The 27,860-nt window shown below is 35.5% G+C and overlaps 1 protein-coding gene across 1 annotated transcript; it reads right to left on the bottom strand.

Moving 5' to 3' along the window:
- Positions 1-350: 350 nt before the first annotated feature.
- On the bottom strand, positions 351-21,125 carry LOC149533908 (uncharacterized). Its single transcript, XM_089807132.1, has 2 exons — positions 20,961-21,125; positions 351-1,049 (listed from the first exon to the last, which is right to left on the bottom strand). Exons 1-2 carry the CDS (start codon positions 20,984-20,986, stop codon positions 542-544), a joined length of 534 nt encoding a protein of 177 aa, XP_089663258.1. The 5' UTR covers positions 20,987-21,125; the 3' UTR covers positions 351-541.
- Positions 21,126-27,860: the final 6,735 nt, after the last annotated feature.

The raw sequence follows: 27,860 nt of genomic DNA, 5'->3' as shown, positions 1-27,860 counted from the left end.
TCACCTTGAATAGATTTGAATGAAACCCTTAAAACTACAAATGGACCATCATAGGGTTAGGACTCCTCAATGTTGCCCCTTTCTGAAGAAAGATTTAAGTTGTTCAAACCCCCGAACCAAGAAAGCACATATGACCATTCTACATGATTAAAACTAATAAACTTTGTCATACTTTTTTTCAATAAAAAGATTATAGATGAAAAATACCCCTAACACTAGGAGAGCACATTCCATCTATTTACATGGTTAAAACTTTTAAATCTGGATGAGTTTTTCAGTTTTTTCATAATAAGGGTCAAAGTTCAACAAAAGCCCCTGTAATAGTAAAGCACATAGGACATTTTACAGGATTCAAACTTCTAAAATTTGACGATTTCATTTTTTTTCAAAATAAGAGTAAGGTAGACGAAACCTAAAGCCAAGAAAGAATGTGGGAACATTTTACAGAGCTAAAGCTCTTAAAATTAGACTTTTCCTTTCCTTTTCAAAGAAGACTAATGTTGAATGAAACACTCACACGGAGGGCTCATTCGTACATATCTCAGTTTTTAAGCTGCCTGATGATGTTCTTAGCTTCTTGTCTTTTAAATTCATTACCATCTTCGACCCACTTATCAATTGTAGCATGCACGTCTCCGTAAGTACACTTAAAAATATCTTCAAGCAATCTTTTAGAGGCTCCATCTCCTTCACCTTCAGCTTCTGATAAACCAGAATCAACTTGAGCTTCTCCTTCTAAGATCTCGCCTTCTGGATCCAAAGCTAAATACTCTGTACCATATCTGTTTGACAATGAAACTTCTTCAGGGAGCACATCCAGCTCAGATGAATTTTCAATTTCATCTTTTTTCTCCTTTTTCTCCTGCACGCTGCTCGTAGCCTGTGATGCAAACCCACAAGCAATCCCCGGATAAACTGCAAAGGAGATGTTTTGGTCAATGCTGAAACTGTATGTCTGAACTGAGCGCTCATGATTATACTCGCTGCAATTGTAGCTGCCCACTAATTTTGTAGTAGATCTCAATGCATTGATATGTTCGCTACAAATCCTGTGATTTATGAATAAATGTATCAAAAAAATAACATAAAAAATCCGCTTTTTTGGGTTTGTTTTCACATTCACTGTATGCAAGAAACATCTGCAAATACGTACTTGACCTGATTTTTTTATCTTCGTAATGCTCACATGATCATCAAGAAAGGAATGACGGTGTTACAGGAGGAACAGAGAACATTCAGATTGTTCTTGAACCCTGTACCTATTCCTTAACACTCAAAATTTAATATTTTTTTTCCAACATTGTACTAAGAGTTGTGATTTTAAAATTGGTATTACTACTATGATTACCTATAATTAAATGAAATGTATTTATTTGTAAAAAATAACTAATCACATGATGCCACATCAGCTGCATGAGCATGAGCTATTTGCACAACCATTGGTCTCATGTTTGTTTTCTATTCTGTAGACCTAGCAATGTTGATGTTACCAAGTAAGCTACTATAAAAAATTAAGAGTGATTTGAAATTTCTACTCTAGAATTTGTAGACCTGGCAATGCTGATGTTACATCGTATTTGCCAAGTAAGCTACTATGAAAAATTGAGAGTGATTTGAAATTTCTACTCTGGAATACTTAGTCTGAAATTAGGGTACTCAACTACTAAGTCCTCTTCCCTATATGTGGAAGATACAAGAGCTCCCAAAAAGATGTTAGAATTTATAACATAGACTGTTTGAATAAATTGCTGAATAAATGATTTCATATTAGCATATATCTTGATAACGGTGGAAAACTCCATGCTATAAAGGTCTATCTGCACCTTCGCTCCAAGGGGCAAATATCCTTTGTCAGTTTGAAAACAAGCTATTTTAGTTTCAATATATTATATCAATAGCCAAATGCCAATTTTAAATATTCAGCTCTCATTGAATGCCCCCTAGGCATTTTGAAAAATATTGCCTTGCTATTGCAGGAGGATAAAGAGAGGGCTTTTGTCGTAATTCATCATGGGGTTTATCCTATATTTGTGTTTGACTCCACTAGCATACTTTTGGGAACTAAATAAAAGTTTAGACGTACTAATAGAATTATTGAAATAGAAATTTTAAAAAGAGGAAAGAGGCTTAGAGTTGAAATATTTTGCTACCCAGATTCATACAATTCTCTGAAGAGATCTATATCACAATTCTGAATTCAATTTTAATTTTATAAATGCATAAAATTGTTAAAAATCACAGTGCCAGAGATTTACAAGGTAGACACAAGCAACCTAAGTAATGATTGAAGTAACATGATTTGCTAGCTGCTTATGCCTATGCCCCAAATTTATGACATTCTCATCTTTCTCTTTTTTTTCATTTGATTAGGAGACTTAATAAACCCAAGTGTAAATTATGTATCATGTAATATCCCAAAGCATATTCATAACTTGTATATTACAACCAAATATAATGTTTATTCAATACTTTGGATGATGTAAATTTCATTTATGAGGGTCAAAATTACCTATTTTAAACCTTTCTATGATGTTGTGCCTTACATTTGAATGATTGTGCTCTCTTGGTGTGCTCACCTCCTTGTCTGATAGTTGCAGTATAGCTTGTAGCTATTTTTAGTGGCACTTCTAAGTCATGCCTAGAAATAGTTCAACTTCTATGAATCTTCGTTACTTTCACTTCTGGTGTGAATACTGATATACTTATAATCTGGTCCAACTTCCATTAACTTCTGATATAAATAGATCACTTGATTCTTCATCTTGTATTTACATTCTCACTGGCACCCTTTTTTAGTTTTCTAGTGATTGTTCACCGTTCTATTTTCCTACTTTCTTCCAGTGTTCTCACATCATTCTTTCTTTGTTTCTACCCAATTGTCTATTTGTTCTCATCTCGAATGCATCCTTTTGGTATGTGGTGAAATCATTTGTTAGACAAAGGATTTGTATTTTGTGGAGTAATATGTTTACAAGAACAAGATATAATTCCTTGCTTTGTTGCCATTGTAAAAAAAATTTGCATCTTTGATCTCACACAAACCTTGATCTAGTAGTTCCTTTTATCCCCCAAGTTTTCGGAATAGGGAGGATGGCAAGGGACAACAATTAAAATAAGGAAATTGATAGAAGTATAGAAAATTTTCAATTATTCATATCATAACATTGATAAATCATTCATCATTAAACATAATGAAAGCTTTATTCATAACATTAGACTTGAATTGAGATTTCACATGAGAATTGACAATCAAATCAACAAAAAATGCTTCCATTGTCAATATGCATAAATGTCATATAATAATTACAATAACAAAATGCCCAAGGAGACAACATTGTGTCTTGAATATTGGGTAACGGCATCAGCTATGCTGTTGTTGAAGGAAAAGATGGTACTGGTGAGCTGAAATAATTTTCCCAGCAAATTGAGGATAGTAACTTTTGCTGAACTACAAAATGTTACTGGTAAGCTGATCACCAAAAATGGCTCTTAGTAACTCATGCAGATTGTAATTTTTTTTAATAAAAATAACTTGATGGCACAACACATGACCTTACATGGCATGGAAATAAATTGAAGTCTCAATTGATTTTCATTTGGTGGAAGCATCTTGTTAGTCCTTTGCAATAGTCTTGCTGAAAAAATTATGTGAATTGATTCTAACATAAATATAAATAAGTATGAGGTCAAAGTTTATATTGCTTGTCATTTTAGAAAACTTGTATTTATATTATGATATTGCTATCAGGATTTCCATAACCTGAGAAAAATACATCTCATCTTTAACTATGTATCTACTGATCACTATTTCATTCATAGAAGCATCAAGCAATTTCTTATACCTTTGATTACTTGCAATAGCTAGTGCATATATACCTTTTACTTTCTGCATCAAGCTTACTCCTACATTGTTAGGAATTAGTACAAAAGAAGCCCAACCTAAAATGAGCTCTACACTTAACTATGATCTCCTCCTTTTGCTTGCTTACTGGAGAGTAATATTCTGCAATACCTTGTAAGGACCCCATTTCAAGTTGCAAATAGTTACGTTGACAACTTTTCCCTAGTACTATGTTGGTATATTCTAGTTGTCACCTCGTGCCTTCATCTCATAACTATTAATTCTTCTATTCCACAATTCTATATTGTTGCACAGTGTGTAGAGCATGCTGTCTATGCATAACATTCTCCTTGTATAATGTCTTGACTTAACTGGAGCCAAACTTCCCCCATCATCTAACCTAAGTGACTTGATAAGGGCACTTTCCTGCTTTTTAACCAAAGTTTCAAACACTGACTAATGAGACATTATGCTAGAAATATCTGTTCTTCTATTTTGAGAAGTAGGCCCACAACTTCTTTAAAAATGCATCAATAATCAGCAATGAACATTTGACTTCAGACACATTGAGTGGCTTCACTGGACCACATAAGTCCTGTAATGTCCCCATTTTAGCAGTTGACCAAGTGTGTGTGCGTTAGCCTTGTTCTACATGGTCCCGAGGGCTAACGAAAGGTTTAATGGGATCTTGGAGTGTTTTTGGCCTAGACATTTCTAGTTTGGGCCAAAACGAAGTTGATTTACTCAGTTTCAGGCATACTTACTATTTTTAGTAAGTCGGCAGGACACAGTGTAGGTCAATTTTGGTGATTGGATTCGATACTCCTCAGTGAGAGCTTTCCGATGAGCTATCACTCGCATTATTCGGAGTCCGATTGCTAATACATTTTAATGCCTGAAGTTTTATTAGAGTAACGTCTAATTTAATTGTAAAATATTAAAGTGTTACTTTAATATTTATTTTATGGTGATGTGTACCCAAGGGAGACATAAGGGGTATTTTAATATATGTTTTATATTACACATCTTTATCCCACATTGCCCATATGAGTTGAGCGGACCCGTGGGAATAGAATAAAAGGAAGCATTTGTAGCTTCATTAGACAGGTTGAATATGAGAAGAAATTGCTATGTGAGTTGTAGCTTTGTTCTTGGCATTTGAGGACGTCTATCCTCTCTTGTAACATTCTAGACGTCATTCCCTTGGGGTTTGGCCTTTGGAATTCTTTCTTATTGGCTTCATTATCAGGCAGTTTAGTTGCATTTTCGGCTACAGGCAGATTTGATATTTTGCTCATATCTTCTTCACTACTTGTCCGACACTTATGTTGCTTGGAGGGAATGGTATTATGAAGGTAGTGGACTGATTGGAGGACAAAGTATTGTAGCAGCAAGTTCATAAGCATGGGCTGGAGTATTATGACAATATTGCTAAAGTAATTAGTGAGTTGATAAATCTGCCATGTATTTGGTTTTATGAATTCTGAAAATAACATTTTATTAGCAGCAGTTCATTTCCACTTTGCATATTATTGTAGTTTCTTTCTTGTTTATGTTGTATGATACCAATTCCATGCACGAAACACAACAAACAAATAAACGTTTGATTTCCAAAGTTATAAGGGGTTTTAAGAAGTTGAATGCAAACTGTTTGACATAATTCCTTTCAGCAATTTGGTTTAGTTAGTTGGGACATCCAAGGGTGTCCATTATAGTGGTATCAGAGCTATAAGTCCTGCCATCCTGTGGAGGTCTTATAGGGAATTTGGAACAGCCGGATAGAGGGAAAAAGTAAGTAAAAAACACAGGCTAAGCATTTATGTTTGAGCATGCGACAGGGGTCTTATAATTTTCGTGATACCAGAGCAAGACAAAATAGGATTTCAGACTTGCAAAGCAAACAGTCTAGTACATCCATGCAGGGGGACATTGAATTCAACCATACAGACATAGAGGAGATATTCTGTGATCAGGACAATAATATGGGTGATCGAGATGACAGGAATACAGGATTAGGCGGAGGCAGAAATGCTGGTCCAGATCAGGGGGAGGTACTATTTCGACAGTTACTGGATACATTAGAGTAGGGGCAGTGTATGCAGCAGGAGCAGAATAGGCGAATGGACATGATGTTGCAGCTCATGGCTAGACAGATGGGTGTCAATATTAATCCAGGTGATGCCAACAACAGAAACAATAACAAGGGAAACAATAACAACGGGGGAAACAATAACCATGAAGGCCAAGGCAACAACAATGGTCCTGAGAATAACATTAATGGTAATAATGGACACAGCAACAATGGGAATGAGGCTAATAACTTTAGACACGTTACACGCCCAACACGGACTGCGAGCTCGAGACCTCTTCTACCCACTTTTCCACCCAGAGATCCGGTTCATCCAGTAAAAGAACCGCAGATTATCGAGTTACAGGATCAGTTCAGGAGAGACTGGGAGGCTAGTGGACCAGAGTTTTAGGCGGATATTTCTCTTAGAGATTATATGGACTTGAGGATGAGACACATGCCTAAAGCAGGAGGGAGGAATCAAAACTTTGAGTTGAGGAAGAAAGTTGGAAAACTTTCTTTACCTTATTATGATGCTTCAGGGAAGATGATTGCACGAGCTTGGGTGCAGAAGGTAGATACATACTTACAGCTAAATCCTATGCCTGAGGAGGAGGCTATCAAGTATGTGGCTATGCACTTGGATGGTGTTGCACATGAATGGTGGCATCATGGCATGGTGACTTTGGGGCATAATCAGATTACATCCTATGAGGAATTCACCGAAACATTGATTGGGAGATTTGACACTAAGGATCCCGAGTTACATTTCAAGGAGCTAGCACAGTTAAAACAGTCAGGTTCTGTGGATGCTTACATTGCCGAGTTTCAGCGCTTGTCTGTACTTGTTACTGATATCTCTCCTAGGAGATTGGTGGTGTTATTTTGTGATGGTCTTGCTGATCCATTACGAGGTTGGGTGAAGGGACATGATCCACTCACGTTAGCTGAAGCAACTAAAAAGGCACGAGATTTAGCCCCTTTAATATACAAAGGAAAAAACCATTCAACAGATTCTTCCTACCGCAAGGACAAAGACAAAAAATCATTTCAAAAAGAGTATAGCAAACCCAAAGAAGGATCAAAAGGACTAGACAATGAAACCTTGAATGAACTTCGAAAGAAGAAGTTGTGCTTCCATTGTAGAGAGCCTTGGGACTTATCTCATAAATGTTCTCTCAAGGCTAAGGCAAATCAAATGGAGTATATTTCAGCAAAAGAGTCAGAGTCAGAAGGGGAGGATCAGCACTCCGATTCAGATGAGGGTAACACTATAGAGGAGAGCAACATTCCTAAGGATGATAGATCGTTGGCACGCTTGATAGGGGCCCAAAAGGCAATCACATTTAAGGTCAGGGGTACTATCCAGGGGCAGAAAGTGATATCTCTTATTGACACTAGGGCTACACATAACTTCATAGATGCACAGTTGGTAGCCAGGAGAGGGTTACAGACAGAGGAGCATGATGGGTTTAGAGTCATGGTGGCTAACGGTGATAAGTTATTATGCACTCGAAAGATATCTAATCTTTGCATCAGGTTTGGAGATGGCTATGAGTTGGAGGATGAGTTCTATGTTGTGGACATGGGAGATTATGATGTCATCCTCGGCATGACATGGATGGCTTCACTAGTTGAGTTCACACTCAATCTAGCGAAATTGGAGATGAGATTCCAGCATGAGGGCAGAACTGTGGTACTTAGAGGGCTTTCAGATGGAGGTTGCAGAGTAGTGTCCTTGAGGAGAATGCAGAGACTTTTTCGTCATGATGACATAGAGTGAGCGATAGAGTGCCACATTATGCCAACTTCACCAGAGCCGCAAGAAAAGAGTCATCCACTAGATGTCCAGAAGATACTTGATAGACACGCTAAAGTATTTAGCGATATTCCTCATGGGGTTCCTCCTGACAAAGGGATGGAACATGTTATTGAGCTCGAGGAGGGAGCCAAACCAGTTATGATTACTCCCTATCGTCATCCTAAGAAACACAAGGATGAGATAGAGAAGGCGATTAAGGATTTGTTGGAGATGGGGCATATCAAGCCCAGTAAGAGCCCTTTTGCTTCAGCAGTAGTATTGGTAAAGAAGAAGGATGGGACGATGCGCATGTGCATCAATTACAGGGCACTGAATAAGAAAACAATTTAAAACAGGTATCCCATTCCTAGGATTGATGAGCTGATTGATGAGTTGCATGGGGCATGCTTCTTCACCAAAATTGATTTGCGATCCGGATACCATCAGATCAGGATGAGAGAAAAGGACATTGAGAAAACAACCTTCTGATGTCACTATGGCCACTTTGAGTTCATGGTTATGCCATTTGGTCTAACCAATGCACCTGCTACATTTCAAAGTTGTATGAACCAGGTATTCAGGAAGCAGCTGAGGAGATTTGTCTTGATCTTCTTTGATGACATCTTGGTCTTCAGTAAGACCTGGGAGGAGCACTTACATCATCTAGAGGAGGTGTTATCTATCTTGGAGAGAGAGTCATTGTATGCCAAGGAATCTAAATGTGAGTTTGGCATGACTGAGCTCCTTTACCTGGGGCATATCATTAGTGTAGATGGCGTTCGGGTTGATCTCGAAAAGATTAGAGCTATTGTAGAATGGCCTACTCCCACAAACCTTACACAGCTTAAGGGATTCTTTGGTTTATATGGTTTTTATAGGAGGTTTGTTAAGGGATTCTCACAGATTGCTACATCCTTGACAGATCTTACCAGGAAAGGAGCCTTCATGTGGACAGGGGCAGCACAGAGGTGTTTTGAGCATTTCAAGCAGGTAATGTCTTCATGTCCAGTTCTAGCTCTACCAGATTTCACGAAGCCTTTTGAGCTTCATTGTGATGCATCAGGTGATGGGATTGGAGCAGTATTGATGCAGGAGAAGCATCCCATTGCATTCGAGAGTAGGAAGCTCCGAGGAGTTGAGAAAAGTTATTCTGTCTATGACCGAGAGATGTTGGCCATAATGCATGCATTGGCCAAATTTCGATCATATTTGGTAGGTGGACGTTTTGTGATCAAGACTGATCACAACAATATTAAATACTTCATGAGCCAGCGTGATCTTAATGACCGGCAACAAAAATGGGTGACTAAATTGCAGGCTTATGACTTTGACATAGAGTTTGTCAAAGGTAAGAAAAATGTGGTGGCTAATGCCTTATCTCAGAGACCTCACTTATGTGCTCTGGCAGAGATTTCAAGAGATTGGAGAGATCGGATTATAGCAGAGTATGTCGGAGATGGTTGGGCTTCTGGATTGATTTCAGGTACCATACAGGATGATCGCTATGAGGTGATAGATGGATTGATCAGAGTTCAGGACAGGGTTTATTTGATTCTGTCATCACATTTGAGAGAGGCGATACTGAAGGCATTTCATGATGCACCCACAGTTGGACATCCGGGGGTCTTCAAGACCTACAGGCAGATCCGAGAGCGATTTTCATGGAAAGGGCTCAAGGATGATGTTCAGAGGTATGTCAGGGAGTGTGTGGTTTGTCAACAGAATAAGGGAGAACACACATTTCCTGTAGGTTTATTATAGCCCTTGCCCATTCCTGATAGAAAATGGAAAAGTATTTCGATGGACTTCATCACTGGTTTACCACGAGTGCAGGGAAGGGACTGCATCTATGTGGTGGTGGACCACTTGACAAAGTTTGCTCACTTCATTGCTATTCCGTCCACTTACACAGCAGCACAGGTGGCAGATCTTTTCTTTAAAGAGATATTCAGGTTACATGGGTTGCCCAGATTCATTGTCAGCGATCGGGATAGTAAGTTTATGAGTGATTTTTGGCAAGAGTTTTTTAGGTTGTGTGGTACAGATCTTACACCTAGCACTAGTTATCATCCGCAAACAGATGGGCAAACAGAGATTGTGAATAAATGGGCGGAAGGATATTTGAGGAACTATGTAACTACACAACAAAAGGCTTGGATCAGATGGTTGCATATGGGAGAGTATTGTTATAACACCACTTATCATATGTCCATCAAGATGACTCCTTTCATGGCACTCTATGGTTATGAAGCACCTAGCTTCATGGATTTAATTTTGGGGGACAGTAGAGTGCCCAAAGCCAAAAACTTATTGCAGGATAGTCAGGACATTCTGAAAGGGCTCAAAGAGAATATACAACAGGCCCAGAATCAACAAAAATTGTATGCTGATCAGCACTGAATAGAGCGCAGTTTCGAGGTAGGGGATATGGTTTACTTGAGGCTACAACCATATAGACAGTCATCGCTCAAGAAGAGCGGAGCTGAAAAGTTGAAACCTAGATTTTATGGTCCCTACAGGGTGATTCGCAAAGTGGGCAAAGTCGCCTATGAGTTTGAGCTTCCAGAGGGCAATCGAGTGCACAATGTGTTTCATGTGTCTAGGCTTAAGAAAGCCATTGGTCAGAGTGTAGTGCCTTCTGCAGATTTACCCCCTTTGGATGAGGAGGGGAAGCTTGTGTTAGTACCTGAGGCTATTCTAGATACCAGAGAGAGGAAGCTTAGAAATAGGATAGTGAAGGAGTATTTGGTCAGATGGAAAGATCTACTGGAGGAAGATTCTACATGGGAGAGTGAGCAGGTTATTCAGCAGGCTGGACTGAGATTGCTTGAGGATAAGCAATTTCAAGGGGGGCGGATTGTAATGTCCCCATTTTAGCAGTTGACCAAGTGTGTGTGCGTTAGCCTTGTTCTACATGGTCCCGAGGGCTAACGAAGGGTTTAATGGGATCTTGGAGTGTTTTGGCCTAGTCATTTCCAGTTTGGGCCAAAATGAAGTTGATTTACTCAATTTTAGGCATACTTACTATTTTTAGTAAGTCGGCAGGACACAGTGCAGGTCAATTTTGGTGATTGGATTCGATACTCCTCGGTGAGAGCTTTCCGATGAGCTATCACTCGCATTATTCGGAGTCTGATTGCTAATACATTTTAATGCCTGAAGTTTTATTAAAGTAACGTCTAATTTAATTATAAAATATTAAAGTGTTACTTTAATATTTATTTTATGGTGATGTGTACCCAAGGGAGACATAAGGGGTATTTTAATATATGTTTTATATTACACATCTTTATCCCACATTGCCCATATGAGTTGAGCGGACCCGTGGGAATAGAATAAAAGGAAGCATTTGTAGCTTCATTAGACAGGTTGAATATGAGAAGAAATTGGTGTGTGAGTTGTAGCTTTGTTCTTGGCATTTGAGGACGTCTATCCTCTCTTGTAACATTCTAGACGTCATTCCCTTAGGGTTTGGCCTTCGGAATTCTTTCTTATTGGCTTCATTATCAGGCAGTTTAGTTGCATTTTTGGCTACAGGCAGATTTGATATTTTGCTCATATCTTCTTCACTACTTGTCCGACTCTTATGTCGCTTAGAGGGAATGGTATTATGAAGGTAGTGGACTGATTGGAGGACAAAGTATTGTAGCAGCAAGTTCGTAAGCATGGGCTGGAGTATTATGACAATATTGCTGAAGTAATTAGTGAGTTGATAAATCTGCCATGTATTTGGTTTTATGAATTCTGTAAATAACATTTTATTAGCAGCAGTTCATTTCCACTTTGCATATTATTGTAGTTTCTTTCTTGTTTATGTTGTATGATACCAATTCCATGCACGAAACACAACAAACAAATAAACGTTTGATTTCCAGAGTTATAAGGGGTTTTAAGAAGTTGAATGCAAACTGTTTGACATAATTTCTTTCGGCGAGTTGGTTTGGTTAGTTGCGACATCCAAGGGTGTCCATTACAAGTCCACATAAATCAGGCCCAAGACTTTGGCAGTCTTCCATTCTTTGTCAGTATCAAACAAATGTTGCCCTATTTTTCGAATTCGTTGTTAATTATTATAATATCAGGAGATCACATTTGAAGGAAATAGACCCATTTTTGTGCAAGATGGGATTTAAAACTGATTTTGCATGAGTATCAAATAGTGTAAATATAGTTATACTAATTATTGTTGGTCAAAGGCTTGATGCATCGGTTGATTGTCATTTTTTGTGTTACATATACCTAGATTGCTAAGATTAAAATTTTAAATTTATTTTCCTTAATCCCTCACAATTTCTTGTTTCATTTTCTTACTTATTTACATGAATATACATGTACATGGTGTTCATAGAGTAGTAAGTTCAAACAACCTATATTTAGTGACTTATGATACTTTTCATTGAGGAGATTTGTAGGTGTCTGTCCTCGAAGGATTAGTGAACAATGGGAAGAAAGTAGTAGAAAATGATATAACAAGACTTACCGAGCTCTTTATGAGACAACTGGTAAAGGTAGATGGAATTAAAGCTGATGGGGATGCCAAAGTGCAAAGAATACTACAGGTAATTTCTAGTGCAAATCTCATTTTTTACTTGGTATTCCATATAATGAGAAATAAAGTTCTCTACATTGTCATGGGTTGTGGAATCTGCTATCTCTAAGCCAAAGGGCACTCATGAATACTAAGAAAATGCAAAATCATTAATGTTGTTTGAAAAACTAAATGATCGGTATTTGGAGCTTGTACTCCTGAAGGTGAGCAAGTATTGTTGTTCTTTTAGGTGAATGCTTAGATTAATAGAATTGTGTTTGGCATGATTCTTTACTTGAGATACTTATGGATTATTCAGATTCATATTTTCGAATGAGGTAACTATAAAAAGATGACACTATCTAAGCAGTTTGTTGAGAAGCATGCAAACCATCTGCAAAGGAGTGGTCACTACCTTATAGTTTAAGTAATCATAGTTGAAACATATAGAAAGAAAAGGAGAATCAACAATATTTGGAAAAGCAGAGAAATCTATGAGACCAATATTTCATGGACAAAAGGGCATGGTAATTGATCATGAACCCCACCCCCTCATGAGTATTGTCATTAGCAGCCTAAGATTGTGCATTATTTTCTAATCTACACAAACCTCAGGAAAACTAATAGAAAGAAAGGTAAATTTTCCAAGAAAAGCAAAAGAGTGTAGATGGATCATCACAATCCAAGATCTTTTGCATTCATGTACACTCTTTCATCCTGATGATGGATCATGGAACATGATCTGAAACATTGATGGTTAAAAATTGGCACACAATCATTCCCAGAAGTGTCTCAACATTGTCATAGAATTCTGCTATCTCTAAGCCAAGGAATACTCATGAATGCTGTTGGAATAAGTACTGATGGTATATGGAGTTTGTACTCCTGAACATGAGCAAGTATTGCTGTTATTTTAGGTGAATGCTTAGGTTAATGAGATTTTGTTGGCATGATTCATTACTTGAGATACTTATAGATTGTTCAGATTCATATTGTGCAATGAGTTAACTATTAATAGATGACACTATTAGGCAGGTTATGGAAATCGGTTTTATAAAACATCTGCGAGCTTGCAGTTTGCTTTGCTTGAAAATTTTACCACATTCTCTATTAGTTTTCCTGAAGTTTGTGTACATTAGAAAATAGTGCATAAGTTTAGGCTGCTAATGACAATATTCATAGGGGTTGTGAGATGATCAATTACCATGCCCTATTGTCCATGAAAGAATGGTCTCATAGATTTCTATTTTGATAAGTATGTGATATTTTTCACATCAAGTCAAATTGTGATAGTGCTATCAGGATTTAACTGTGTAGTTTTTGAGTCAAACTCATTGACTCATGATAGCAATATCACAATTTGACTTGTGTTTCCAAATATATTATATTGTTCATTGACCTTTTCTTTTTGATAAGTTTGCACCATGATTATTTAAACTATAAAGGTAGTAACCACTCCTTTGCAGGTGGTTTGCATGCTTCTTCAGGCACTCAACTAGTTTTAATTTTTTACTTTCCTACCAAACTAGCAGCTCTTTTTCATAAGGAGTATATTTTGCTTCTTTGTGTTCCCTTTGAAATGCATAATGTCTTTTACATTTTCTTCCTCAGAAAATCTTTAGAATACCTTATTTGCTGTTAAATGTTATTTCATTGCTTTAGAAGTCACTCATGCTTATGATAGTTTTTATCAATTGAGTTATTGATGCAAGCAGTGTAAATGGGTGAAATCTCTGTGAGAGTCTCCCTTTCGATTCCTGTTGTAGGAAGTTTATTTTAAATTAATCATCTCTCAGAGTATTGTTTAAAAAATATGGGAGAATGTATGTAGGTTAGGAGAGTGCAGAAGTGCATCGAGACTTTGGATGCTATGAAAGTTCGCAATTCAATGTAAAAATCACTGTTGGATCACCCTGTAGTGACAACAAAGTGGGAAACATTTGAGTCTGCACCTCCTAATCCAACATTATCTACCACTCCAAAGTGGGAGCTCTTTGATTAAGCATGAGGAGAATATGCATCATATCTTAGCAATTGTATTCCATGTATTTGTATTTAGGGTTTCCCCTATATTCTTATTGTGAATTGTTTCTCGTGTCCATTCTGATTTGTATCCTCATGAAATAAAAAAGAATAGCCTACTTGCCTCCTAATAGTATGGAGATGGAGGTAAACATATTGTTTCTGGTAGCATATATCTTTGGTATTAGATTTGAAGCAGCTCTCATAGGATCTACAATATTTGCTACGATATGGGGCAGCATTCAGACTTTGAGAAGAGATAAGATTTGGGTGGAAACTGAGCAGGTGAAGAGTGCACTTCCACATTGATTCTTGCATCATTGTTTTGAGTAAGCTGGCTCAATGAGAGGGCTCAAAGGTGCTTTTGATATTCCTAGTTCTACCATTAGGAATGTTGCTTATTTTTACTTCATTAAAATCCAAAATGTGATCCGCCATGTAATTAGAAATATGATGTATGTCCAAGCTGAAATCTAATAGATTAGGGGACAATATTCAAACTTGATGGATTACAGGACATTAATAACTTGGATTGAATGTGATGTATAAAACATGTGTTTTTTTGTGATGCTGAAGAATTTCCTAGTACTGATTTCATATGTCTACAATCTTGAAATTTGAGGTGAAATGATTGTCATATTGTTTATCACATTTTAGGTGCTAATAATTTGTTTTTCACTGTTGAAGAGTACAATACTTTTCACTGCATCCACTTAAGCTACAGGTTAACATCACGTACAATATGATACTGTTTATGTGTAGCTCGTATACCTTGTATTCAGTAAGTCAAAGATGGCAATAGCAATCACAGAATGATAAAAAAAGTTGGCCAAGGTTTCTATATAAGAAATTTTACAATCGCTTTCCAAACATAAACAGCATTAGTAGTTTTTTGATGAGTTGGAGGAAGGGGAAAGTTTTGTTCTTATGGGTTTAGTCCATGTTTGTACAATTGAAACCAGAATTTCCTTTATTTCTCTAGAGATTACGAGTTCATAACATCTTTGAGTTCAAGTTTAGAGGATATCATAGATAAATCTTGTGTGCAACTACTTTCTAGCATGAGTAATGGAGATTGAGGCCATGTAGCACAGATAGCTTATATGCCTCCACAAGCCAAATATATTATGGATGTTAATGACAGCTGCATTTGTTCTTTGAGCTGGAGTTTGTTTTATTACTTACTTTCCAAATCAATTTTTTGATGAATGTTGAGCATGAATGCATTTAGGAGAACTGGATATATGCTACAAAGAACATTACCTATTTCTAACTCAATGTCTATTATTTTGTCAACCCTCACATTCACATCCATTTTGGCTTGATTGCTATGTTAGATTCCCTTCAACAATTTATCATATATATAGAATTTTACAGTCTTTGACTAAGCAACCAATCCTTATTCTGGTTCGGGTTGGGATTCAGTCTCGAGGATATGGGAATTTGTTTGGTCCAATCCTGATTCTGTGGGTATATATATATATATATAGACAGTTTTGGAAAAAGTATATATTTATGTATATTCATAGTTTTCATGAACATAACATGTCAATGTGCTCATTCATCATTAGTTCAAAACTTCAAACTTTCAAACATATAATGATAATAATAATAAGTTAGAAGCCTGATTCTCATAAAATGATAAGTCCAGAATTGTCAATATATGATTATATCATATGCCTACTTAACAAAAATCTCAAAATGGATTCTCCCTAATTTCTTTTGTCCAGAAGTCCAGATTCTTGTGGATCCTACTGAATTTCTTGTGGATCTGGGTGAAAGGTCCACAGAGAATCTGTTCCATTTGGGAATCCTGCCCAGATTCAAAGGGATTCGGTATCCCAGGTCTTTGAATTAAAACTTTAAACACTGGAAATTCAAAGTTGCAATTCTTGGGTGATCTTAAATTCTTATGTCCTTGATGTCTAAAGTTGCTCCTGTACAAATTGTCCAAATTAACTTAATGAAGTAGTCCAATGGCAACATTTTGGCTTACGGGATAATGCAACAGTCTTGAGCTGTCTTTTGGTATGTATGTATATACGAGTTAACTGTTATACCTTTTGGTATGTATGTATATTGTGCAGTTGAGATGTCATTTCCAGTCCATTTCTGCTAGCTTTGTACTCAAAATAAAGGATGCAATACATGAGCATTAACAGATATGTCTTCTTTCAGGTGTTGAAAAGCTGTTAAGACTCCATACTAAGACGTTGTATATGCTTTCTGATAGCATGCTACACTTGAAAGGCCAAAAGAATGTTTGTTCAGATTTTTTGAAGAATGATTGGATTGTTTCTGTCAAATTGCACCTTGCTGGCTCAGCTAACTCCTGAGCACATGTTTATTTCAGCTTCCAACTCCCATCCCACAAGACAGCAGAAGTAGCATACGATATATGAAGTAGAGCCCTGGTCTTTTGAAGGGGATAAGAGGATAGTAGTTTGATAGATTTCAGCGCATTTCATTTTAGTGCATATTCTTTTTTTAGATTTGTGCTTTTGAACTTTCATACGTGCAGAGCAACAGGTATGTGTGAAAAAACACCATATCAGAATTTTCATTATATAGGGACCTTCTATCTCAGCATATCCATGCTCAACCAAGTGGCATTTTACCTGTATCATGTGTGTTTATAGCTTGACCATGATCTTCCTCCATGCTCATGACAATTCTCTGTTGAAGTCACATCTCTCTTCATTTGTTGTTAGCATGCACAGATATTATGTAAGTAGTGGGTTCAAATTACATTGGCAATATATTTTAAATTTCTCCATTCTAACATCCTCTTCTCTTTTTTGTTTCTTGTTTACAGCATCCACTTCCTCCTGCATCTTCATTAATGATTTCATACCTAGCTAAATAAAAGAACTTGTCTTGAATATTGTAGTAGTCTTACAATATTACTTTTTCTACTGTTTCTCCAAATCCTCTTTATTTCACGTTGGCTGTTTACCAATATGAAATTGAAGTTAGATAAGGTTAAGTGTCAAAATCCCAAAGCACTGTAAATTATTACTTTGGAAGTTTAAATCCATCCCCTTTGTTTGTGCTCGTGATATGAAACATTTATATAATTATATAATTTTTCCCAGATAAAATACTCTGCACTGATTAGTTTTAAAAAATAATTTGTTGCTCAAATTGATCTTCAATCGGCACAGAGTACTTAATCTCTGTGCAAAATGCTTGCAAATTGGACCTCATATTCATCCCTCCACTCTTGAGGCTAGACAGTAGGAATAGCCAAATGTGATTACTAACAAGGTCAGTGGGAAACAACATTCTAACCATTCCAGTGCCTTACTAGTATATTGCCATCTTCTTGAAGTCACAATGATCAATTATGTGAAGGTAGGATGCCCAAAAATAGATAGAAGACCTGTATTTAGAAATTAGCTTGTTAGTTAGCTCCAATGATAATGACTGCAACTTCTTTACTACAAATTTATGGAAATTGAAAATTCATTGGGGCAGTTATAGTTTTCCTATCTCTGGAAGCCTCGATGATGTGTAGACAATAGCTACATTTTTTAGACTGCAAGGGGGCTTGAATGCAATTTTTTACAACTTGTGCAAAAGTCACTTGTGCACTAATAGCCAGTTACTGTGAAGAATTACTTGGGCTTAAAAGTACATCTGTAAATAAGAAATCATAGTTTCATTGTTCCAGTACATTATCTGCAAGTTGTGTCTTCTTTGCATTTTTTTTTTTTTTTGTATGGAGTAGACTGTGTTTGGCAGGTGTACTTTTAGAACTACTATAGTGAGTGTTGATAAATGTCTTGTCAAAAATTGTAACAAGATGCTAACTTTATCAAACACAGAAAACCTTGTTGTAGAATAGAAGGAATCGAAGGGAACAAAGCCCTCTCTTATGAATGCATTCGACCTTATTTCCTTATCAAAAGGGTTCAATCTATCTGGTCTATTTGAGAAAAACAAGGTATGTTCATTTTTAAGTGTTTAAAATTTCTCTGTTTTGAAAAATGTTAATTTAATTTTTTATTTAAGGCCGAGTCATTTTGCTTTTGGCATGGTATTATTGAAGTAAATGCTAAAAATCACTGTTGAAAGAAAAATATATTAAGAAATATAACCCAATCTATTAAGAAATATAACCTGTACCATACCCACATAGAACTGTTCTTTCCTTCTTGAATATTTTAAGCCACTGAGTCTTTTAGATCTCAAACACTAGAGTGATTTTGATGTGTATTGTGCAGAGTGTTAAACAGGAGGTACACTTCATGTCAAAGTATCCAGCTACTGAGATCATCACGAAAATTGAGGAGCATGAAAAGCCTGTTGGTTTCAATGTTAAAAGAAGAGATTACAAGGTTATGCTTTTTCCCTAAGATTCTTAGATTTAGTATAGTCTTATTAGTTGATTTGGTGATGTCTGATCTTGGCCATATTAACCAACCTGTCTTATCCGTCCAGGTCAAATATTTTTCTTTTAACAAACATTTTGTAGTACCAATGCCATGCTCATATTTCCTTGTGAAGGATGAGTTTGTGATGTGGTGAGCTTGACAGGAAACTTTTGTTGAAATGATAGTCTTCCAGCAAAAAATTGGTGGGATCAGTATGAGAATGGTTGCATTTGTCAGTGTTTGACTCTGTCGGCAGCATGCAGTGAAGGATAAAGTGTCTACATGGGTTATCAAAAGACCCTTGTGCTTACAAACTTGAATATTTATATTCACTGGAAATGGTTTATTCGACTGTTTTGAACTCTTTAAGGATCCAAGCACAGGCTCAGGTCACAGCTCCCCAGAAATTTAATGCAATGAGCTCGAGTAGCATTTTTTCTGAAATGATATTCTTGCTTTTAAGAAAAAAGCTGAGATTGAACTGAATCTGCCTAGTCTTGTAGATCCTTATCTGTCAACAAACTATACAGGGAAAGGCAATGCCATGGCTACATGAGTTACTGAGGGACTGTGGGGTCTATAAACTTTGAATATTGATCTTCATCAGAAAGTCTTTGACCTATAGCAATGGTTGAAAGAGATTAGAGGCTGTAGTCTAAGAAATTAGAATCTATAGTACCCGTAAGAACATATGCATTTATCAGTGATTCCATGATTCATAGTCATGTTGCGACTGCATACCACCAGTAAAGATATTCGGGCAACAAAATATGTCCCTTCAATTTAACAAAATGTTTTTTTTGCATGATTTTGTAAACATAATGCTACCATTCTCGGAAAACCTCACAGCCATGCTGCAGCTGTATAAATACTTCTTCTAAGACACTGACTGTGCATTTAACGAGAGAAAAAATCAAATCTTGGTTCAGAATTATTCCTGAGCCGACTCTAGCAAACATGATACCCCATGAAAGAGGCCTTGAACAGAAGTCTTCACAATTTTTTCTTTTCTCGAGACTTCAAAACAAAATAGTAGAACAGATGTCCAATAACGCCTCTTGTAAATATTGTGGAAGAGCAAGCTACCTGTAATCAATACAGAACTACAGTACATATAACAGACATTAAGCAGATACTAAACTGTTTTCTCTCCAGATTTCTATCACATAAGGTACAATTGCCTATAGGTCCTTGCCTTGAGCTATCTACAGTCACCCTCTCGTGGAGGAGCGATGGATTGTTACATATGAGCTTTCCAAAATTAATTTTTTCTAAAATTATTTTCAATAATTAATAAATTGATTAGTAGGAGATATTTGCCAAGTAAGTCAAATTGGGATATTGCTATCAGGATTCACTTAGGAAGGCTCAATGCTTCTGTGAGCATCACTTAGATGCAATGATTTTTAAGTGTTCCATTTATTCTTGTGTAAGATAGATTCTTGTGAACCATAACTCCTGCACCATGGTCAATGAGTTTAACTCCAAAACTATACAGTTAATAGCAATATCATAATTGTTTGAATATATATCAGTTTACATAAATCATTATGCATCTATATCCATCTGATATTCCTAATCTATTTGCATAGATGAGGCTACAAGGACCTGAAACAGGTCATAAGGGGCATCTCTCTATAGCCACAAAGGTAAGTTAATTTTATTTTCTTGTTCAAGATTCTTCAGTTCCCTAAAATTTGCTTTGATTCAGAAATATTGCAGTCAATGCCGAGAAATCTGAAATATCAATTTTTTTAGCATGTAACAAAGTGAATGTGCACACAAACCTTGTTGCTTTTGCTCTCCTAGTAACAATGTATTCCCTGGCTAAGATTGTATCAAAACATATGTAGGTTTTCGAAGTTTCTCCCTCTCTTTTTGTTGTGGAAATGAGAAAGGCTGGCGGTGATACACTAGAATACACTAGAATACAACAAGGTAATTAAGACAACAGAAGTAGCATACGATATATGAAGTAGAGCCCTAGTCTTTTGAATGGGATAAAAGGCCTGTAGTTTGAGAATCTAGGATTTGAATAGAATTTTTGAGCTTTATTGTAGCTGTAGAGTCTCTACAGGTATCTCTAAGTGTTGGGTAACATAACACTGGGTTTCAGAAATTGGCGGCCCCTTTGTATTCTTTTTCTTTTTCTTTGGAATTTTTTTTGGCTTCATCTTTTTTGTTCATTTTCTTCCTTCTACGTTTATTGTATGCTCTGTTCACATTCATTGGATAGTCGATCAGTGGACACATTGTTGCAGCAACCTACTATTAGAAATTAGTGTTTTAACTTGTAAAGAGGATCTCAAGAAAGTTCCACTTACAAATATTGTGTGAAGTCTTGTTGCATTGCAAGCAACCAGAGGAGATGGCTCAAAAAGTCAGATGAAGAGATGCAAGGAACCCGACATTGCCTCACATTGCAGACCTCTTTGATGCATTAGAAGCCTTTCATGCTCAAATCAATGCTATCAAGACTACCAGAAGAAGAGGTCCCATGGCAATCGAGAGTATCAATAATGATGAGGCTTTGACACAAGCAGATGCCACAAATACAAATAATGTTCATGACGACATCATAGGGGAGGGAATTCACTATTGCCTAGCTAAGTTTGGCAACAAAGCTAGGATTGATCCCCTATTCTACATAGGAAGCTTAAACCCAAAAAGAGTCAATGGACTAGATCACTTAGATAAAATGAGACTTAAGAGTTCAAAGATATCGAGGACTGTAAGAGTCAAGTATGCAGCAAAAAAATTGGATACAAGCTAGTCATGTGGAAGATGACACTAAGAAATTGTCAAGGTATGTAAATGGATTGTGCATCTCCTTTTAGTAGGACATGTGCTTTTTAATCATCAGGTCCATCAAAAAGGCCTACCAATCCACACTAAAGATGTAATTCTCTCATAAACAACAAAGACCATGTAGGTGTGGTAAGGACAAGAAGAGAAAATAGTGCATAGGAAGACATACCTCGTCACACAAAGAAAGCATGGAAACTAATGGCATGTGTCAAGTGTGAAATGCGAGTAGACCTTTGACAAAGCTATAAAGAAGACAAAGCCATGTAGGCTTCAATGGAACTTGCTTTAGATGTAAGCGAGTCACCATAAGTTTTAGGTCCAGACATTGCCCAAAAGCAAGGTTGTGTAAAGAAGAGTGTGCATTTGGTAAGTAATGGAGCAAAAAGCTCTAGCCCAAAGGCTAGAGAGAATCTAATGATGTAACATTCTGTTGAGAACTCCATGTGAAGATGATAAGTTGTAATTGAATACCAGTTCATTCCAAACATATACAAGTTGAGAAAGGAAGTAATGTATGTTGATCATTACCAGACATAACATCAACAACTTAGCACCCATGATGGTAGTGCAAAGATTGGTGTCAAAGACTAACATGCTTTGTTGCAAAGAAAGTACTCATGATGGCAAAGCAGTATCAGGTTGGACTTTGCGTAAGAGGATATGTAGATAAGGTATGGTGGAATATGATCGTAATCCTAATAGGTGCCTATCACATGTAGCTAAAAAGGTTGTAGCAATATAACTAATGCACTATTTGAATGGTTGCAAAATCATTTTCACCATCAAGAAGGATGAGAGTACAGTCAAACTACTTCTCGTGATACTATAGTGCATGCAAAAGCAATTTGTCAAAGAGGTGAAAGACTTGAAGGACTAACATGGCACCAAAAATTAAACACAAGCGATACAAAATTGCACAACCTTGATAGACCAAAGTCATTGACTACTCAAGGAATTCACTCATGTGATTGGCAAAGGAATGCCAAACAAATATCTACGATATAGAAAATCTTGCATTATAAGGATCTTACTTTAGATTCTAGTTTGCCAAACAAGGCACCACATAAGGCAAATACTAGCATGAATTTCAAGGGGAACAATGAAGTTAATGATCAGTTAGAATGGGGTTTTATAAGGGAGAGTTTCGATTATAGGCATCACTCAGATAGTTGATGGTGCCCTGTGCATAAATGTCCATTTGTTCCATGTTGTATCAAGCAATTGTTTCTTATCCAACCCATTTAAGTTGCAACCTTTTAAATCTCTACAAAGGTAAAGTTGAAGTAGGAGAAATTTTCTTCTTAAAGGTGTCCTCTAATTGTAAAGCATCCATTCCATTATCTGGTGAACTAGATATGTCTTGTTTGTTGAACAGATAATGGAACAGATGGTTTACAATCAGAGGACACCTTTGAAAAAAAAACTTTTTTTGCTCCAACTTTATCTTTGCAGAGATTTAAAAGGTTGCAAATTAAATGGCTTGGATAAGAAGCAATTGTTTGATTTAACATTAAAAAAAAATTCGACCCAACATTGGTGGAAATTTTGACCAATGCTTGTTAGTTTTCTACCAAGCATTGGTCGAAATTTCCACCAACTAAATTCTTTTTCAACCAACCATTGCTGGAAATTTCCACCAATGCGAAACATTTTTGACCAAATATTGGTGAAAATTTTGACCAATATATGTTAGTTTTCTACCAAGCATTGGTCAAAATTTCCACCAATCAAAAAATTTTCAATGAATGGATTGGTCAAAATTTTGACCAATCAAAGAAGTTTTGATGAATGGATTGGTCGAAATTTCAACCAACATTGACAAATCAGCACCACCAAAAATTCAAAAATTTTGACAATTGTATTGGTCAAAATTTTGACCAACCTGTAGGTTGGTCAAAATTTCGACGAGAAAAATATCGACAAACATCTTGGTCAAAATTTTGACCAACCTAGGTGGAAATTTCAACCAAAATTAGTAAAAAATTGAGCTCAAAATGACTAGTGAGAGAATAAACCCATACTTTTCTAGTTACATCATCAATAAATGTAACATAATAATGAGAGCCACCAAGAGAAGATACCTAAGTTAGTCCTCATACATCTATATGCACAAGCTCTAATTTCTCCTTTTTGTTTTCCTTCTCAATCTTTACAAAACTCACTCTCTTTTGTTTTCCATACACGTAGCTTTCACAAAAATCCATATTAGCACATTTTAGACCTATTAAAACTTTCTTTGAATGAAGTACTTCCACACCTTTCTCACTCATGTGCCCAAGTCTATTGTGCCATAGCACTGTATCAGAATCTATAGCAATCATTTGTTCTCCCTACTCAACTGTAGCAATTTTTCCTAAACATTCATTTTTCTCTAAAATGATTAAAGTAGAAGGAAAAATATGACCTATACAAAGATATAAGGTGCCTACTTTCACACCTTTTGCTACTTCAAGGGAACCTTTTGAAACCTTTCAATTTTTATCATTAAAAGTAACTACACAACCCTCATCACCAAGTTGCCCTGTTGAAATTAAATTCCTACTCAACCTTAGAATATGTCTTACCTCATGTAGTAGCCAATGATTCCCATTCTACAACTTAATCTTAATTTTTTCCTTTCCGAAAATCTAACAGGGTTCATTATCCCCCAAATAAACAAGCCCAAAATCCCTTTGGACATAGTCAATGAAATAACCTCTATGAGGTGTAGCATGAAATGAAGCACCAGAATCTAAAACCCATGAATCATCAACACTTTCTATAGACAGAAGCAAAGTGTCCTCCTTGGATTTTTTACTTACCACATTTTCCTCCTTTTCTCCATCTGGTTTATCTCCTTCATTTATCTTTCAATTCCAACAATCTTTCTTTTTATGCCTTGGTTTCCCACAGTACCAGTAGTCATTTGGTCCTCTTGATTGAGACCTTCTCCCCTTTGAATTTCCTCTTGATTTCCCACGACTTCTAAAATTACATCCTCTCTTAATCATTCTACCCTTGCTTTGTGCATTCAAAGCACTTCTTGATGTAGATCCACTTGAGGATTTCCTATGAGTTTCCTCACTCAAAATAACACTGATCACATCATCATATTTTGAGGTACTAGATCCAGGAACATAATTACTCATAGCCATTACCAAGCGATTCTAGTTTTTAGGAAAAGAGCACAAAATCAAGAGAGCCCTAATTTGCTTCTCAAAATTGATACCCATATAAAATAATTGACTAGTAATAGTATTAAACTCATTTAAATGATCTGCAACAGATCCACCTTCTTCTATTTTCATCTTAAATAAATGCTTCATAAGAAATACCTTGTTTGAAGTGGAGGGCTTTTCATGCAATGTGACTAGGGTTTTCATCAACTCCTCTATTGTCTTTTCTTTTGTAATATTAAATGCCATTAATGATGCTAGGCATAATCAAATGCTTCCAAGTGCCTTTTTGTCTAAAAGATCGCATTCATCATTTGACATAGATCCCTAATTCTTGGCTTTGCTTTCCAATGGCTTCCATAAATCCTTCTAATAAGGATAGTCTTCCATTTGCATCTTCCATAACTAGAAGTTATGTCCATTAAACCTATTAACCCTCAACTTACCCTCATCTTCCATTGCTCCCACTCAATTGTGAGACTCCCACTCAACCGTGAGACTTTCTTGTAGAGGATAATTGAAAAACAACTAGGCTCTAATACCACTTGTTAGGATTAAACCACAAACAAAAATAACAATTACATGCAAATATAACCAATAATAGAAAATAATAGATCACATAGAAAAAAGCACAAGACACCAAGATTTAATGTGGTTCACCCAATCCCTAGATTACAATCTGTAACCCTTTACAGTTCAATACTGTCGCAAAAACCAATTTTGCATCACACTATAAAACAATCCCTAACCCTAAGCTCTTTTATACAAGTATTTTTATGGCTTTAGGGTTATAATTAATAATTACATGTCGGCCCAAAATCCTAATAAAATAGGGCCCAATTATTTTTTTATGAAGTATGTACAATACTTTCCTTATCAATCATCATGATTTAACAATCTCCCACTAATGGACTGATCAGGCTCCACCCTAAACAACAATCAAGGCTCTCTCTCTACTAGTTTAATCATAAATATGGCAATAGAGGTATTGAATTTCACTTATCAATCATTTTATGTAATGGGCACCTACCGGTTATAACTTCGTGAAACACTTTGCAAGTAAGCTCTGATACCACTGTAAGGGTTACCCTAGAAATAGCTTTGATACCACTGTAATGGACACCCAGGAATGCCTACAAGCTAAATCAACTATTGAAATTATATTAATTCTAAAAATGCTACAATCAAGTACAAAGAGATGTATTCCAAAGGCCAAACCCCTAAGGGAATGATATCTAGAATGTTACAATAGAGAATGAACGTCCTCTATTGCCAAAAAAATAGAGTGATTCACACATCCAAGCTCTTATCAAATGCAAGTCATAATCATCTGATACAATAATCCAATGCTCAACAATGAGACTTTCAGCCCTATTTATCCTTTTCTTCATCCTTCTGGAAGGAACTAAAACATTAATTAATTGCAAGAGCTGGAAGCTTCCTCCTTCCAATAATTAATGCATTCTCTAGAAATCCCTCCCTAGCAATAATTAATTAAATCATGAGAGGCTTCTGTCCTTCCAATAATTAATACATATCCTAGAAGCTACTCCCTTGTAATTAATAATTAAATTAATTAAATACAAAGTCACCTTTGAATGACTTTATAAGAAATTAATTTAATTTCTTCTTATCCTCCACTTAGACTTTGGAGAATGTGAAGGCCAAAAGATGGTATCATTACATTTTACACCACCTTTATAGAGTCTATGACATTCTCTTTTTTTCCATTTGAAACTTTGTTATAAACTCATGTTACCAATAATCAAAACTAAATATACCATAAGTTTAATTTCATCATAAAAATATCTTTCAAGATAATAACTTTTTTAAATTTCTTTGTGCAATGATAAATATAAATACTAGATAAATACTTCATTCTCTTGATTACCTTTTGAAAACACAATTGAAACATTTTGCATCTATCAATCTCTAGTCAGAACATAGAAGTTTAACAAAAGTAATTAAAATAGTTATTTTAACTCCACTTAGATAGCTATTTGAGATTTTAGACTTCTTGGTATACTAGATCATCTTTACTAAAGTATATAATATAATTTTAATTATTTTAATACAAATTAGTACAACATTTTAAACATATGTGTAATTGCACATATAAAAATATAGTATATTTTCTTAGAAATTATATAGACTATTTTTTAGAAAAAGACCAAGATGTGAAATATGCAATACATAAAATCAAAAGATATTTTTACCCTAGATAAAATGAATGAAAATAAAAGGAGATTTATCTTGATTTAAAAAAAAAAAAAATCAAAATAAGAAAAATTCTCTCTTACTAAAATTTTTATTTTTCAATGTCTTAATTATATAGAATCATGTGCATTGTATTTTCTTAATTCTCTAACTAAAATATGCTTTAGCTAAAATTGAATTAATTATTTGCATCCATATGAACTCTTCAATGATGTTATGGATTATTAGGTTTATCTTTGAAGCTATGAATAATAAAATTGCAAAATGTATTTAATATATGTATAGGCATTAGAAAAATATTTCCTATTTAGTATAGGGTAAATTTATTATACTATATTAAAAGTTGTGATTTGGGAGCCTTTTATAAATTCCTCATTTTATCCTATTTAGTATAAACATTATTGTTTTGGTCTTAGAACATGATCGAGTAATCATAAAAGCTAAACTACTTTCTTGTACAATTATTTTGGAGAGGAGCTACTACTAGAAACTTGAACATATATACTAGTATTCAAAAAACATAGCTTTGTAAATCAAAGTACTACTTATTTCTTAGAAAACAACCCAACCTCAAGGCATTGTAAGAACCTTAAAGAACAATAATTTCTAAAATAAACATTGATCTATTTTTATACATCTCTTGCAATTTCCTAAGGTTTTTTCCCAATGATTAATTTTTAATGACTTCTATTGATCACTATGTTTACTCCATCTAATATAAAAGTCACACATTCTCCATTTTATAAGTTATTATGAGTTTTCATTGTAAAATACTATATTAATCAGATATAATGATATGCTACTTTATTTGTAGTTGAATTCATAACATATTTTTGATTAAAGGTAAAATAGGTTCTAAAGGGATCTAGATCCATAAAAGAATACATCAAATTACAAATTTATTTACATTTTTAAATTAAAATAAAATTTGTTTGTGAATTCTTATGTTATATCTAGTTATATATTTCAATATCTTTATATTAGGTATGATCCATGTTTGTCATATTAATTAAATATAGTTATAATTAATTAAATTTTTTTCTT

The sequence above is a fragment of the Cupressus sempervirens genome, chromosome 10 (assembly GCF_028749045.1).
Source record: "Cupressus sempervirens isolate cs-2001-9-10 chromosome 10, ASM2874904v1, whole genome shotgun sequence".
Taxonomy (NCBI): Eukaryota; Viridiplantae; Streptophyta; class Pinopsida; order Cupressales; family Cupressaceae; genus Cupressus; species Cupressus sempervirens.
This window is presented reverse-complemented; position numbering and strand designations above follow the sequence as displayed.

Bases quoted from the DNA above. Each gene is read 5' to 3' on its own strand.
- LOC149533908 (XM_089807132.1), bottom strand. From the start codon at position 20,986: ATGCAACAAGACTTCACACAATATTT. The intron at 1,050-20,960 runs GTAAGTGGAACT...CATAAATCACAG, and splicing joins CAAGACTTCACACAATATTT to GATTTGTAGCGAACATATCA.